At 41.7% G+C, this 17,062-nt stretch overlaps 1 protein-coding gene across 3 annotated transcripts; it reads right to left on the bottom strand.

The window, feature by feature from the left end:
• Positions 1 to 211: 211 nt before the first annotated feature.
• On the bottom strand, positions 212 to 16,920 carry stk11 (serine/threonine kinase 11). 3 transcript variants are annotated; one of them, XM_069706148.1, is made up of 11 exons: positions 16,735 to 16,920; positions 14,932 to 15,928; positions 8,898 to 8,981; positions 8,614 to 8,703; positions 8,158 to 8,290; positions 7,603 to 7,739; positions 7,332 to 7,459; positions 5,789 to 5,846; positions 5,395 to 5,588; positions 1,867 to 2,116; positions 212 to 1,014 (listed from the first exon to the last, which is right to left on the bottom strand). In XM_069706148.1, exons 2-10 carry the CDS (start codon positions 15,213 to 15,215, stop codon positions 1,908 to 1,910), a joined length of 1,317 nt encoding a protein of 438 aa, XP_069562249.1. In that variant the 5' UTR covers positions 15,216 to 15,928; positions 16,735 to 16,920; the 3' UTR covers positions 212 to 1,014; positions 1,867 to 1,907. The 3 variants fall into 3 exon arrangements, with proteins under 3 accessions (XP_069562249.1, XP_069562250.1, XP_069562251.1); XM_069706149.1 differs by having other exon boundaries at positions 16,775 to 16,920; XM_069706150.1 differs by lacking the exon at positions 16,735 to 16,920 and adding an exon at positions 16,344 to 16,400.
• Between the last annotated feature and the right edge of the window lie 142 nt (positions 16,921 to 17,062).

Below are 17,062 nucleotides of genomic sequence, written 5' to 3'. Positions count from 1 at the left end.
ACACTGCCTGCAGCTGAGCTTGCGTCGGCCCCGACTACAAAATGGTTGCAGACACCGGAGAGGAGCGTGCAGTCTTCCTATCGAGGGTTTAACACTTAAAATAACAACAAACAAAACAAAAGGAACATAGGCATAGACCACTGAGCTGTATTGCATAACAAAACTATGCTCAACTTGAACTTAAACAGAAAAGATCATCCAACAAAACAGCCTGTTTGGGATATATTTTATATAAATAATAATTAAAAAATATTCATTGGAAAAAGAAAAAAAAGAAAAAAAAAAAAAACTAAATGGAAATCAAAAATCCCCAACAGGTCAGCGGTGGCTCTCAAGGCTTCAGTCTGTCCACAAACCAAGCACATTCCCTTTCTCCCAGCTCTATACAGCATGCAGTTTTTATGTAGGTGGTAGTACTATCATAATCATTCTCATCATAGATTTAAATATAGAATTATTCATAACTTTCATGTTGGGTTTTTTTTTTTTCCTCTTTAATTTTTTTTTTACACATGACAATGTGTCTTAAAAACTGCCATTAGGATTCTGTAAAAACAAAAGGTCGTCACATAAAAACAGAAGGTGGGGTGAGAGGTGTGGGAGCTGGGGAGGAGGGTTGATGGTGTCCATAACGTCTGGTGCAACACTTGAAGGTGGCAGGATGGAGAGGGGGGGTGTGGGAGGGAGGAAGGGAGGGGTGCGGGGGTGACTAGAGGTCAGAACCGGATGACACAAGTCGAAAGGAGCCAAAATATTGGAGAAAATGAACACTGCCTTCACAGCTAGTGCCTCAGTCTCAGAGCAAAAAAAAAAAACAACAAAACTTTTCATGCTGTCCTCCTCGTCTTCCTCCTCCTCGCCGTTACTCATACCGCATCTTTGATAGAGGTGGTCCAAGGAGGTATGGGAGGGTGGAGGAGGGGGGTGGGGGGTTGGGGCGGGGGGCATTAACGTCAGCAGGTTTCTCCCACAACTGTGAGGACTCCAGACACAGAAGGACAAGGACAGATCAACCTGAGAGGGAAAGAATACGACAGAAGTCTGAGATGTAGATTTTTTTTTTTTTTTTAATTTCAACACATACCATCACCAACAACAACTTTCCCTGCGATAAAACTGAATAGTATGACAGATGTATTACAAGACACGTCCTAATTGGTACTGTTAACACGGAAAGATTCAACCCACATGGTGAGAAAGAGAGAGACAAACATCCAAACAGCCCACTTTATCTCCATCCAGGGTGAGTCATCCCCTGAACAAATTAACACGCAGCATCCTCTTCTGCACTGCAGCCATGACAAACAGCCTCGCGCCGCTGAGTGGTTCGTACGTGAAGACAGAAAGAGCAGCTGTGGGCGGTAACCCGAAAAAGAGGAGGACGACCTGTTAAATCTACGTGTACGCTTGCAGCAAAACTGTGCCCCACTTCGACTGAATGAGAGGAAGCCGAACCCTCGAAGAGCTGTGATCCTAACGGAGAGAAAGATCTGCACCAAGACAGGAGCAGTCCATATGTAGTTTGTGTGACTGTATAGGAAAACGCCCGTGTGTTTGCCTGGGGATCGGTGGTGAGTCAGCGCACTGCTCGCTGAATATCAACACTGGTTCCCTTTCCCCTCCCTTATTTCCTAATCCTCCTCCTCCTCCTCCTCCTCCTTCTCTCTACATCTCACTCTGTTCTAATGCATTCTCATCTCCCACGTTTTATCTGGATCTGCAGCACCTGTTTTCCTTAAGAGTTTCTTTATCTTTCTTTCCCTCTTTTGCCTGTATGAAAGGTGTCCTTCAATCGGACAAATTCAATCACAGCTTCCCTGTAGAAACCACACACACGCGCACGCACACACACACACACACACTCACCAGGTGGGCTGTTGCCAGGGGAGAAAAGGGGGAGAGGGAGGTCATTGCTGTTTGCAGGTGGAGAGCTTGCGGATTTTGCTGGCTGTGGAGACTCCTTTACGCGAGGGGTTGGACGAGGAGGAGGACCGGCGTTCGGCTTTGGCCTTGCTGTTCAGAGACCCCCCTTCTGTCCCGTTCACACAAACGGGCTTGGCTACAGCTGGACTGTGGTCTGCGTTCCCCTGATCCTGATCTTCTTCAGCCACTTGTCCTAAAAGACACAATCATTAGGCTAAAGACAAATCCATCAGATACCATCACCGTCCATAAGTGCCGACGGCTTCTTCGAAGATGCGAGTTGATAGTATGAGCGAGTGATGAAATGGATGGAAATCACCAGACCTGCTGCTGCTGCAAAAAAACTGTTGACTGGTGTTGTTAAGATGGGAATTGAAAGTTTCAAATGCTAATTCAAATGTCAAGACAAACAATTGAGGAATGTGGGAGAAATAGTAACCTACAAGAACAGGAAGTGAACCAGGTGAGAAGTTGGAGCTAACCCTTAATGCAACGTGTTTTTTTTGTTTTTTTTTCACTGTACAGGGTCTTGAGCAACTTTCATTGAGTTCCCACACTTTAAAAACTGTAACACTGGAGGAGAATATTGAAGCAGAGAGCTGCTTCAGAGAAACACCAGGTCAAATAGTCGTTTAATTTACACACGGTTATTTAATTCACATGAAACATTGTGAGTGACAGATCTGTGCGCGTGGGAGTGAAAACTGGAAAACCATTCACACTCCCACACCAAAACCAATTCAACCGGACTATTTTTAGATCACTTCATTCACATTCTGCAGCTCCATTTGGTTTTTATGTGGGGCACCACTTCTAGATACCCGACAACGACTACTGCATTTATTATTACTGGCTGTTGCCTAGCAACAGATAAAAGATCTGAATTCTGGGGGGGCGGATGATCAAAGAAGACTCGGGGAATGAGTTCAATCAAATAATAACGATGCTGTTAATATGTAATCAACACAAAGTCTGCCAGCAGCAGGTAAAAGTTTGTACACAGTTAATTAATGGAAACATATCAGCATTTTCTAAAACTGAGCCGAACAGGATTTGACAAAGCTCTTTTCCAAACCTCTGAATCAAGACACACTATGAGATGTCACGATAACTGACACCAAATCAACACCAAATTCTGAAAACGTGACGGTTCTTGTTGCTTGTTGGTGCCGGAAACACTTTATTTGACCGTGGGGACTGGAGATACTGGACAGTGATAACGTGTGCAGCAACAGGTCTGCTGCAACTCGTAAAACAAAAACCAAACACATTTAGTGTTTGAGTTGGACGATAAGGGACAAGTTTGAAATGACCAAAAGCCAGAATGGAAACGGTGTCACGGAGCACAAAAGGAGGAGATGCTTCAGACAAACACGTGTACACGGAATTCACAGCGAGAGAGTTTCAGGTGTTCATTTTACATTAACAACACGTCATCACACTGTTCACATCCTGAAATGTTACAGTCAGTGTGAAATGCATGTTTTAATAACGCTCTCTCCACACACACACACACACACACACACACACACACACACACACACACACACACACACACACACACACACACACACACACACACAAAGCTAACTGTGTTAAAGGAAGGATAACGCGGCATAGCTCACAACAGAAGCTCTGGGTGCTGCTAATAATGTTAGTAGCCACGGTCATTGTTGTTCCGCCTGTCAACATATTGCAGTGGGCGTGTTTGTGTTAGCACACTGTGTGTGTGTGTGTGTGTGTGTGTAGCAGCCTCTGGTTTTCTTTGCGCTATACATGATAACTGTCGGTTCACAGTATCAGCATGACGAGGATGTAAACGCACACAGCCAACTATATCTGAAGCTTTTCAGAGGCACGAAATTGGTCTCGAGAATTGAAGAATATCAACGGTACTGGTACCGACTACCAACTTTCTGACATCCCTGATGCACAAATTTCAGCAGGGAAAGCACACGTGTACTGACGTCAGATGCACACAACTTGGGGAAATCCTGGCATACTGGGACTCTTCACGGAACCGAGCCGTTATCGACTCCACGCTGATTTTCCTACCGCGACAAGTTAAAAATGTCTGCCTCAAAAAGGTTTTACTCCAGTAGGTGTAGGAAAGAGCGCTACCGCGGGTCGTTTGTCCCGACAGCTGTCAGACTATTCAACACCACCATATAAGTGACGTTGCAATGAATTTTATTTCATTTCATAGCACCTGACACTTTTCATTCATCCCAAGCTGTATTTATTTGTTTTATTTTATTTGTTTTTGTGTATATAGTATGTGTGTGTGTATTTATTCATTGCTCTTATTTTTTTTCTCTAAAATAATTATTTTTAACCATCTTATTTTATGTATACGTATTTGTAATTTTTTTTCTTATGGTGTGCACCTTTTTGTGTTTTTATGCTGCTGTGATGATTAAATTTCCCCACTGTGGGATTGATAAAGTCTAAATGAACAATCAACCAATCAGACCTTAGTAGGGGGTTTATAAATAGGGATGTTGGTCTTCATACATAACTGGCTATGTGGTCAAGCCGGAATTAAATTAATGCAGCTCTGAAAAGGATTTAATGCTTTGATTTGTGTGAAAAATGTTTAATGATCTTCTAAATATCAACTGAAAATGATGCTGGCAGATGAGACAAGTCACTCAACTGACTGATTTGGGCAAAACAGAACAAAACCCTCTGCTTTCAACAGAAAATTAGCAAACATGAGCACAATGTCAGACTAGAGTAAATAAAATGAAGTTTGATTATCAGATAAAGTCACAAATTCCTGCTAATTAGTACACTGACCTGCACTGTGAGAAACAGCACTGTGAAGTCAGAAAGGTTCATATTTCGTAATCCAAGAGGCAAACCCTTCATTAAAACAAACAGCCTCTGATAATTACAAACTGCTGAGTCATGTTCAACATTTTAATTGTAACTATGTAAAATAAACTTTGTATTTGTAACACAAGAGTCCAAAAGTTTCCCAACCACCTAAAAATGAGATGTTGGGGGAGGAAGACAACAAAGAGGATGAAACCTCGATGGGACAAAAAGCAGCACTAAAAGATGGCAGAAATAGGACTGCGCTGTTCAAATGATTTTAATATAAACAAAATAATTTCCTAGTGAAGTGAACTGTGTATGGCTTCTATTGCTCTATGGCTTTCAGTCACAGGCCACAGCACAATGTGGGTCATGTGTCAATGTGTCAGTTTTTAACCCCATTTTAACACAAGGAGGTGGTTTGATGTCGAATACAGCGATGACTTTCTCCGTGCTGCATCTCTGGAAAGGATAGATCATACAAGTGGAGGAAGCAGCTGACGAGCCAACTCGCAAACAGAAAGCATAGAGTACTAACCAAAACACCAAAGACCCTTCCTAATGACTGACTGCTCCTTTACTATGCAGTAAAAGAGCCCCAAACATTTAATCCATTTCAAGACCGCTTGTCAGAATCGTCTTGGCTCTTACCTGGCACTGTGAAGTCCTGAGTGTATATGATCTCATCCTCCCCATCATAGAGCTCGTCATCGTCCTCCTCCGTGTAGCCATGCAGATCCTCCAGGTAGGGCACAACCGTCATACTCCGCCAAGGGTCCCTGCTCTCTGCGTTGGCAGGGATGGGCACAGGGGGCTCAGATGGGGGGTGTTTCTTCCGAACCCAGCTGGCAGGGTATTGAGAGGGACAGATTAATCTTTGTTTTTTGATTAAGTTTCCCAAACACTTTCTGTAGGTCAGGAGTTCTACACGTACAATTAAAATTTCCACACAAGTCATATGTACAGTTAAAAGAAACGCCGACAGTAGCAGGGACTGCCAGTCATGATGCACGACATTATAAATTCCAGATATTAAATCACTCACTTGTGTTGCCTTATGTTCTGTATGGAAAACCTCTTGGCAGGGTCGTACTCAAGCATTCCTGAAAAACACACATTGTGAAAGGTGAATTTAATCACAACAATCCTCAACGATTTCTCCGCTCAAATCTCTTTCTAAGAGCGTTTATCATAAAGTGGTGGGAGGCGGCAGCAATGAGGGGAGGGCTACCGGCAGACAGACTACAAACTCATTCAGGGAACATTAATTGCTGGGAGTAATAATGTCATTCATCACTGTATGTCAAAGCATCCTGTATAGCTTAGGGAGTCAATGAGGTACAGTACGGAAACATCACTACGAGTAGTGTAACAGCTGTAGCAATGTAATCACCATAATGTGGGATGAATCTGTGGGAAAAGCAGAATGTCAATGTGATAAGGCAGAAGTGATGCAGTGCCTATCCTCATAATGTAATTGTCTCCCAGCAGGCAGAAAAGGGCAGTATGCAGAGTGCTGATAGTAGTGCTGCGCCTGCTGAAGGACACCTTTTGTGGCACTGGGCTTATTTTAGACCATGTAATTATGGACTGACTATCTCTCAGGTGCTGCGTCATCACACACAGACGTCACACACTCGCACAAAATGGGGGATAGAGGCTCAATGGGTTTTACAACAGCAACTAAATTAGGGCGTTTTTTTCCCCCACCTTTATTCACTGTTAAACATTTGATTCACTGCAACGGATAAAGTGTTCAAAATACCTCCATTCGACATAAAGTGATTTTAAATGTGGAGGTAAAAGCTGCACAGTTAAGGAACCCGTGTATAGGGGGTTCATTTCCATTCGAGGACAAAAACGTGCTGAGCTGGATAAAAGGCTGGAATAGTACTGAGACATTCAGCTTTCATTGATATCATTTGTTGGTATGAACGCAATCTTCCCAACATTCCTCTTGGATTGTGCAGGCAGTTATAGTTTGCTCCCTTACAGCCGATTATTTGTTTCATAATTAAAGACTCTTGACTCATCTTTGTTCTTACAAGGGGCATTGCAGCATTACACTCAGGAAAAACGACGCCTGACTATGAGGTGTTTAGTATTCTGCTGCTGGCTCCAGATCAATGGAAACTACATCAACAGCTGGAGGGATTTCTACAGTTTGGAGGAAACCTGGCCTGCTGAGAAGTCACGGTGACTTTCAGTGTCACAGCACCACCTACTGGATGCACATTGAAATGATCACAGAGCTACCTGCAGGCACAGGTCATTTATTACTGTCACTGGATGCCTGGCCAATTCCTTCCAATATTGTCCTCTTCTGTAAAGCTACAGAAACCTGCATTTTGTAAACTACAACTACAACATATTAAGAGAGAACCTTTTCATCACCATTAAAAGGGATGCATGACACTGCCTAATAATGCATGACGCAGACATCAACTGAGGTATGGTATTCAATGAATGAATTCTGCTTTAAACTATAGACCAGCTCCTACAGTGTAGGTGCGTTGCCATGCCAACACCTTACAAAGGAAATGTAATTCCTCCTTGAGGTTAAAAATTTGTCCCTGGCCAACACTTACCTTGCAGCAGGTCTGACAGGAGGGGTCCACACTCCTCAGGGATAGTGTAGTCTCCTTTTCCAATGTTCTCAAATAGCTTATAGATGTTGTCTCCCTCAAACGGATACAGACTTGTTGTAATGTTGTATCTAAGTGGGGAGAAGTGAAAGTCAAGAGCAGCAAGAGAGACTCGGTTTGTTGATCTTGAAGGTAGACGACGGTGTAATGGTAAAAATTTTTTTTTTTAAAAATAATAAAAAAAAGTAAGACAATTTCAAAGAGTATTACTTACAGTGTTACTCCAGCAGACCAAATGTCCACTTTAAACCCTGAAAAGGTGTCCAGTCCATTGGCGATCTCTGGAGGCTGGAAGGCTGGAGAGCCCTGACTGGTGCGACACGTGTCATCCTCTGCAAATGGGTGAAGGGCCTGCAAAATATGGCAGTGAGAGTACAACTTCTATGAATTTTAGGTAATGTTTCTTTAATTATTCAACTGCAAATATTATTTATGAAATAACTGGGGAGTTTGTCGTCTTTTCCTTTCAAAACATTGAGAGGATAGACATATGTAGGCAAAATTAAATTGCACAAACAAATACAGAAGAAATACTGAAATGACAAATGAAAGAAAGAATCACAGAATTATAAACCAATATAGAAACTATTTCCAGTTTCCAGTGTGTGGAAAAAGTGCTGTCAACTGTTAACTGCCCGTTTTGTGAATATTTGAGCTCCACAAAATAACATTTAAGTCATATATACCATATTCAAGATTTCCACTTCCCATTTCCAAGAATGACTAGAAGTTTGAGTTGCTGAAATATAGTAGTTATGAGAACACTCACCTCTGCTACTCCAAGGTCGGAGATTTTAAGTGCCCCGTCTGTGGTCAGCAGCAGATTTCCTGGTTTAATGTCTTTGTGAACTATTCCCTGGCTGTGCAAATATTCAAGGCCATCTAAGAGTTGGCAAAAGTACCTGAAAGGAACAACAACAGAGAAAGCCACAGAGATTTATGGACACCGTCAAAAGAGGAGTGCAAGCGAACCATCCTATAAACAATTAGCACAGCAAAGAATGTATCACTGTGGTCAGATAAAGCTTCATCACTTTGTACTTTTGTACTTCAGTAGCTTTGCAGCACTGACCAGACATCCCCACAATCTACTGTCAGTTATTGTAACAGTAGAGGCCCTTCAGTCTCTGATCTAAACTTAGTCCTGGAGCAGGGGCTGCAGAGAAGCTCAGACTAAATATAGCAGAGAGAGAGAGGAGAGAGAGAGAGAGAAGAAGAGACTTACCCGTGAGCTTGAAATACTGGAAACCTTTTCTCTGGGACGCTATCCAGCATTTCTTGCATCCCGCAAACGCAATACTCCATCACCATATACGTAAATCGGGAGTCAAGGGAATTTACCAAACCAAACAAATAGCTCCTTTAATAATGTGAGCTAAAAATAAAGCTGAAAACTGATACACAGAAATGGGATCTAAGCACAGAAATAACCCACGGCAACATATACAGTCTAAAATCATTCATGTTAAAAATCAACTAATATAGACTCATTCAGCAGCTTAAGGATATATTTTCTGCTTCTCTTCATTGTAGAGCACATCCACCAACTGAATCACATTCTTGTGTTGGAGTCTTCTTAGCAGCTGAATCTCCCTATAAATGGACACAAGACGAAGAAGAACGGACATGGAAAAGATATAGTAAGCAAATATACATGAGAAGGAGGGTTAATATCATTTAATACCAAGTCTGCTGTGAATGTAGGCTAAAGGCCAGGTACCGTACATCAGCACACTGGCACAAGTGTATTATTGGTTTTATTACTGGGATTTCTAATAAGCTGTCAAGCAGGGGAGAGACACGAGTGACTCTTTATCAACAGCATTATTCAAAATTGATTTAGCAATTTGGTAAACATTCAACAAATATAAATTAAGAGAAGATCATGTCATTAAATTAAAAGAAAAACTAAAGTGAGATATTGCAAAATGTGATTAAGAGAAAATAGAACTGCAAGAATGCTACTACATCAGACTTTATATTCCTCGGGACTTGATACTGAATTATTAAGTTCAGCGGTAATGTGTCATAGTGTTGGATTTTGTCAGTGGAGCCCAACTCCAAGAAATGTGTCCCCATCGAAAACAGCCTGGTGGACGAGTGCAGCAGCAGTCAATTACACCGGTCTCATTATAAAGACAGATAACCTGACAGTTCACTTCGCTACTCGAGGAGATGTTTAAATCAACAGCGTGGCAAAACCCCGGGAGACTCAACATTCATCAGAGAGCTGTGAGCGAGGACGCTAATGAATCTGGTTTTGGACGAAGAGCAGAAACCCAGACTCCCCCCTCCGGCACTCGATCCACAGCTGCACACGCGCAGGAAGCATGAAAAAGATCTGATTTAGAATCCGCCCTCAAGTCAATACACGTGGTAGCGCTTGTATCTCTGCATATTTTCATTAGTATGAGGAAGTTTTAACATTCGTCTCACTGCTGCATTGTTAACATCGTTGCATAACACGACCAGTGTTGTGTTTTATTAAGCAGCAGGTACCTTAACTTTCCTCTGTAATCGTTTCAGTTCTACACCGAAAACCAGGCAGCTTTTCTGACGGTCGTGCTTCATGTTGCAGTGGATGGAGAGCAGGAGCAAATATTTGTCTTTTATTCATGCAAAACCCACTGAAGTAAAACCCTCAAACTGGTAGTCCCTGAAAGACTGCAAACTGTTTGAGTCATCTCCCTGCTTCATGGCGGGATGCTAAAAAGCAGCAGCACCACAGCTTTGTCTGACACCATGGCTTGCAGCGCACTTCTGTCTTTACCATTTCTGTAACTTAACATACTCAGTGTAAAGAAAATAAGGTAAATAGGATACATTTTTAGTCTCTGTAAAATTTAAGAGGATTGTAGAGGATAAAAAAAATCGTGCCGTTTGCTTTGCTTTTTGTGGCAATACGTTTGATTAAATGTATGAAGGAGGTCCGTCAGTGTCTAAAATAAATAAAACTCTCCTGGCTGCTACAGCGCAGAGGCATCATTTGTCTTCTCATAAAAAAACGCTTTGGAGCTTTGCTGTCCCTTATTACCCTGCAGTTTACAAGCTGTGTCAGTCCTTTGCCTTAAACACAACCTTACTACTGACAAATGGATATTCTGAGCCGAGTCAGCTTCTCGCTTTCAGGCACACAAGCAGTTCCTGCTGCATCACCGCACTGGGAAACAGACACGGCTGCCTTATGCACATGTAAAGCAGAACTATGATCGTAGAGTGGGACGGCATAATAAATAGCATTATTTGAAGCTATATACTGCGTCTGATATTCAACTGAACAGCAAGCGGAGAGGACACGTCTAAAATGTAGCAAACCACACTGACTCAAGATTACAGCTCATTTCCATAAAACAAAATCATAAAACGGAGGCCACGCTGCCACTGAAGGCGCAGAGACTGCTGCAGTTCAGCCGCAGTCTGAGTTCAAATTTGTACAAATGGATGTGGTGCGTTCAAGGCCTGCAGGCTGCAGAGCTGAAAGGATTTCAACACTCAGCGATACGGCAGCAACTCTGTCACGCACCGGGAACATAAACAACCGATCGAAATCTGCATCTCCACTGCGCTCGTCCAGAGTCTGAGTCTAGTTTAAGGTATGTCCATGTGTCATGTGCTCCTGTCATTCCAGACTGGGGCATGGCATTCTAGGCCGTGTTACCATAGAAACAGAAGCGGCATTGCTCAATCAAGGCCAGCATGAGCATGCCCATCCCTATGGCAACACTGTAAAAGCAGGAAGTGTTTGGTCGACAGGAATGCCAAACAGACGCTGAATGGAGAAGCTCGGGGCTTCTAGGTCTTTCCACGCACAGACAGGACTAAGCTTAAGGCCTCCGCCTCCAAAGGGAGAGAGATGTACAAGAAGAAAAAAACATGAAACACACAGACAAACCAATTTCACACATCAGGGGACACTGCTATGGTTTCATTAACAGAAGTGACACCACCATGTACCACTGCAGCTTTGGTCTAAAAATATAAAAATCCCAGAAGAAACGTACTTATGGCAATTTGGGTTGAAATAATATTTTTTTTAAAGTCAAGTTGCTTTTTATCTGCTGTGCGATACTTGGTATCCAAACCCTCAAAGTAGCTGATTTCATCATTAATCTCATTTCTAACAACAAACAACAGTCTCAATGAATTTATACCAATAGATTTAACAAATAGTGAACACAAAATAATGGACTGTCCAACTATTTAACCTACTTCCTTAAGAAATGAGATTAAGAATTACAGCTCTGAATCTGATTTAAAAAATAAATAAATAAATCAGCTTTTCATATGTGGAAATAACAGTCTTACACCATTATTCTTTGTTGTTAAAGGTCACTGTAAAATGGTGTAAAAGAATAACACATCAAGTCCAGATGAAATGAATACTTCAATGGAACAGACCCTGTGATTTAATATGATGTAAATTCAGTCCCAGACTCTGGATTGGATTTTAGATGTTGCACATCGTGAGGAAGAGAAAAGATTCATTGTCTCTCTGGGAAATAAACCATCTCACAAGCTGCACTTCTCTTGCAGACCACAGTAGGTTTTCCTGCAGGATTTCCCTGTTTTGCAGTTTTCATTTTACCCTCTGCCGTCACTTTTGGTGAACACGTGAGCTTTATACAGAGCTGTCATTGGTCATTAGGGGCTTAGTGGCCTTCTCACAAGGACTTTTTATTATGTCTGACCTTATTGAGATATTCAGTCTTTCAAATGTTCTGGCATGATCCTTCCTGTCGGTACTTTTATATAACAACATTATAGAATTGCTCCAAATACTTAAGCTTCTACTTTGCTGAGGTTTTAGGCAGAAAATCAACACAAGTAGCTGGACTTTGCATATTCGGGTGGATTTAACCTAAAACCACTCGTGAGTACAGGTGATCTGGGGACAACCTCCAATAACAAACACTGCACCAGTTCAAAGAAATGTCCCCTTGTGGGATTAATAAAGTATCTATCTTGTGAGATTAATAAAGTATGTATGTATGTATGTATGTATGTATGTATGTATGTATGTATGTATGTATGTATGGATCTATCTATCTATCGATCTATCTATCTATCTATCTATCTATCTATCTATCTATCTATCTAAGAGCATCATTGTAAAGGGGGTTCTGATTTTTAATTTAGAATTGATTTGTTTTTACTGGACTTTAGAGCATCCTTTTTCTTGGTGGAAGTTTCAAAGTGATTCATTGGGTTTTGATCAATAATACATCAACTCCAGGTGAAATTACTACTTATAAGGAACTGTAAGAAATTGATTTAGGTAAGAGCGGTAACTTCACAATAGGAATTATCAATTCATGAATTATTGTTGATGGATTTTGTTAAAAGCAAAAAATTGTTGAACAAATAAATAAACTTTATATATCTGCTTTGCTTTAGTGTATATATCTACTGTGCATTTTAGTAATTTGCAGTATTGTTTGTTGGTAAATTTAGGATTGGGCTGCTAGCACTCATAATGCTTCTGAGTGCAGGACATCACCATGACTGAACAGAGCTCGTGTAGACTCTGATGGAGTACTGTAGCTGTTGTTGTTGTTTAGCTGCTGACAGGTTCTTTTAGTCCCAAATTACTAACTACTAGCAGGGAAAATGTGGTATTTCTTCTCTCAAAGCTGTCTGTCTTAGAATGATAAACTTCTGTAAAAGCTAGACTGAATACCAGATAATACAAGTTAAAATGACGGCCCCAGCAAAATGATTCGCGCTGAGCAGTTATCACAGGCGTTTCAAGCTTCTTCTGCGGCCGTTTTGTCTGCAGGCCTAAAAGCACCATATCTTGCAGCTCTTCTTTCTCTCTGTGTGAACTCATTCCGACAGTTTTCTAAAGCCTGCTCTATAATTAGCGCAGACCCAGAGCGAAGGGCTGGAGTAATATTTAATATAACTGCTGTGATTAAAACTTCTGATGCTCATCAGGAAACTGAGAGAGAGAGAGAGAGAGAGAGAGAGAGAGAGAGAGAGAGAGAGAGAGAGAGAGAGAGAGAGAGAGAGAGAGAGAGAGCAACTGTGGAAAACAAGGACAGACTACATTGTTAGTCACTTTACATGCAGCTATGAAGAAATTATTTCTGTGATTTTGTTAATGTCGTGAAATGTTTAGGGTAGAACAAATAATCGATGAAGTAATACATTGTGATATGATTACTTGTACTTATACAAGTTACAGGTTCCTTATGATTATCTTATTACTAGTCCTTGAGTTATGCAGATTGGAAAGACGATTCGGGTTGCATGGCCTACATCAAAGCTCAAACACTAAAGCTAGTTATTGAGAGGAATTTGGTTGAGGCAACAACTGTCATTACAGAGGTTGTTTCTGTAGAAAAGATCCAGCTGTTAATGGAGTTTCTCTAACTTTTACACCTGGATTAAGGCAAGCAGGTTTCTTGTTAACGCTACTATTGTAAAATTAGGTTATTGCAAATAGCTGACAATGACCACCTGAATGACATGCAAGTTAACTCACTGTAACCTGACATCCCCTCCTTTATTATGGACACTTCAAAATAATTGAATTTAAATTGCATTTTTTTGAAGTTGTTTTGTCAGATTAAAAGAGTTGCATGTTTTAACATATATATATATATATATTTTTATCTCATTTGTATGGCTACATATCAAACCTCAACACATTGCACGAGTACAGATGACTGTCGAGGCGATGAACATCGTCACAATGAAAGTTTTGCTCATTTGTCTCATCAGCTGTTTCCTGATTTTAATCACCAATTTGTTAATAATGAATAGTTAGTTTTATTTTGGAAAAGGTCTTCTAACATTTGAAAATCATGTTTTGTTCTCGCCTCGAGTGGCTAAATTGCTCACCTCGATGCAGGAATGCATCGGTGTATTTAGGGAGTTTTAGGAGCAACTTCTAATCACTGTTGAGTGGGGTTACAAGGGAAAACCAATACACTTCATACCAAACCCAACAGTGATGCTGGTCAGAGGTGGAACAGACATTAAACCCTCAACCAGAAGAGGTCAGAGAAGAAATACCATTTAAAATGATCCTGTAAAATCATGGGAATTGCTGACACATGGGACAAGTTCTGAGAATTTTTTTTTTTTTTTTAACTTTTGTGGCTGTTTTTTTTTTTTTCTCCTTCAGAGAACTACACGTGTCACAATATGATGAGTTATCATCGATGCATTGGAGGGTCCAAGTTAAATACCTGAATCAACGTTTTTGATATGAAAGTTTAAAGTTGTGCGTGATTAGGCAGGAGAGATGGATAATGAAGAGTGGCGGACAGGCATGAAAGGCCATTCTCACTGAGGCACAGTCCTAAGAAGACCATTTGACTGTTGAAAGATTCATTACATTTCCATTGTGGTGACTCAAATTAATTAACTCATATTTAGATCAAGCATTACAGCCAAGGCAATGCTGCTGTATCGAGGGATAGCCACTATGCCCAAATTAAAAGACATTGCAAGATGCATGTATAAGTGACTGTGTACAAATAAGAGGTTATGATTTAAATGAAAAAGTGCAGAGAAAGGCACAAGAACAAACACTCACTTTTTCACATTGGCTTCTCCATTGGGAATCCTCCTCAGCTTCTTCTTTTTTAGTATCTTGACAGCCCTGCGACAAAGTGTCTCTGAGTCCAGCATTTCTTTGACTTTGCCATAAGATCCCTCTCCGAGCAGATCCCCCATCAAGTACTTTCCTATCAGCTTTGCCCTCTTCCTTCGAGGCTGGTAGATCACCTCTGTGGAGTCTATGCGGTGAATGAAGGTATCCATTTCCATCAGTTCATTTTCATTGAGATAGTCAAGATGATGCAGCTCCCCGGTACTCATGACTGATAGTTCAGCAACTACAGCTTGAGCCTCCTGTGCAAATTTTTTTTTTTTTTTTTTTTTTTTGCAAATAGCTGATTGCTGCTGTGGAGTAATCCACTGGTAACCTTTCAGCCCTGCGCCGAGTATTTTAATTCTCCAAGGTGAGTTACAAAATACTGAACATGGGAGAGGGAGTAATCAGGCCTGAGAGTTAAGGGAGGAGGTGGGAGATCAATCCCAATCTGTAAACATTAGGGCTACTTTCACTCAGGAGGAGCAAAAAAGGGGTGAAGAACCTTGGGTCGGGTCCAGTGCCGAGTTAGTGCTTTAAACTGTGCATTATGTAATATGTCTATGATGAGTGCAGATGAACAGAAATTTGCTTGTTTTTTTTACTTATACAATGTTATTCTACTCAACGTCACTGTTAATCACACATATATGAATTTAACACCATGCAGCCTAAGGTAGAGGCAGCCAGTCTTGCTTCAAGGCCACGCAGCACCACATTTCTGTCAAAAGCTCCATGCTGCATAGCATAGTTGTCTCAGGACAAGTAAGCGTGTTCAGCTGGACCGGATCCAAGCAAAAGGTCCTACAGCCAGAGCATGCAGCAGTAAGTCTGATGATCTCTGGTGTCAGTCAGGCTCCTGGAGGTCGACCGAGCCATCCACTGTGTCCAACCGTCCTCAGGTGTCCTCCATGTCACCACGATTTATACTGTCTGGGGCCTAAAAAACAACAACAAAGGTAATAGAAACGTTAATAATAACATAAACAAACACATGGCTTCATGTTAACCCTCTTTAGTAAACAATCCGTCCAGACGTCAACACATGACCGAGTCTCTGTTTTGAGGTTAACAGGAGACACGACACGACTGTCCTCCCTTTAAGTAGACACGTGGATTAAACTCAGAAGCACAATGAATTATGATCAACGCTTCAGTTCGTCGGCTGAAACGAAAACATTTGAGATGTTGAACTGTTAACTCGCACAGCGAGTTCGTGTTGAATGAAGCCGACTCGCTAAAACACGAACTGTCACTTCGCGCATCTTCAGCGACCGATGCGGGTTTTTAAAAAACAAACAAACAAAAACTTAAGAAACGTGCTTTTAAAACAGCGGTAGATGATTCCCTGTGACCTGTAAGTGGAGGATCGGAGAAGGAGCCCGAAACGTCGTCACACAGCTGCAGCTAACAGTGAACGTGCAGCAGCAGCTAGCCAACTTTGCCAGGCGTTGAGATTAGCATTAGCCAACTTCACCCTCCCCCCCTCCTCCTCCTCTCTCCTCTCCTCTCCCTCCTCATCTGCCGGTGGACCAGCGACCAAGTAGAGGAGGGGCATGGTAAATGCTTCACCCGATGTCAGCTTCGGAAAAAAAAAAAACCCAAACCAAACCAGCCCCCGACACAGAAGGAACAAACCAAATAAACCCAGCTAACGCGAGCTAACCGGAGTTAGCACGCCGCTTTGGATTCCAATGTAAACGGCTAGCTAGCCGGTTCAGAAGCTAACTAGCTCCCGGGTCTCACCTGAGCTCCTTTACGAATCTGCCGCGGCGCTTATTTCTACCTTTTCCGTGTCCGTCCTTCGCGCGTTGATGATTTTTGTTGTTGTTGTTGTATTTAAAAGGTCTCGGTAGATCTTTTCTGACTCTTCGTGCTGCTCCTGCCACTCAGGTTGTCGCCATCTTGTTTACCTCCCCCCGTCTCGCGCTGACAGCTCGAACGTTAATGCGTCAAATCAAAGTTTTCTCCTCGCGCACTGTGGAGGGACGACGAGCGTGTCAACTACAGCTGACAATATTTATATGTGTATAAATATATATATGAAGTAAATAAGAAGCATCCAGGGCCTTCA

This window comes from Brachyistius frenatus, unplaced genomic scaffold (genome assembly GCF_029030835.1).
Source record: "Brachyistius frenatus isolate BFR_SWC_R1_liver_20210118 unplaced genomic scaffold, ASM2903083v1 Contig_61, whole genome shotgun sequence".
In the NCBI taxonomy this organism is placed as follows: Eukaryota; Metazoa; Chordata; class Actinopteri; family Embiotocidae; genus Brachyistius; species Brachyistius frenatus.
The sequence above is the reverse complement of the archived record's forward strand: the minus strand, read 5'-3'. Positions and strand labels throughout refer to the sequence as shown.

Coding starts and splice junctions, on each gene's coding strand:
- stk11 (XM_069706148.1), bottom strand. CDS start 15,215: ATGAGTACCGGGGAGCTGCATCATCTTGACTATCTCAATGAAAATGAA. Junction 8,704..8,897: donor AATGAAGAGAAGCAGAAAAT/ATATCCTTAAGC, acceptor CTCCCGATTTAC/GTATATGGTGATGGAGTATT. Junction 5,589..5,788: donor CAGAACATAAGGCAACACAA/GTGAGTGATTTA, acceptor ATACCCTGCCAG/CTGGGTTCGGAAGAAACACC.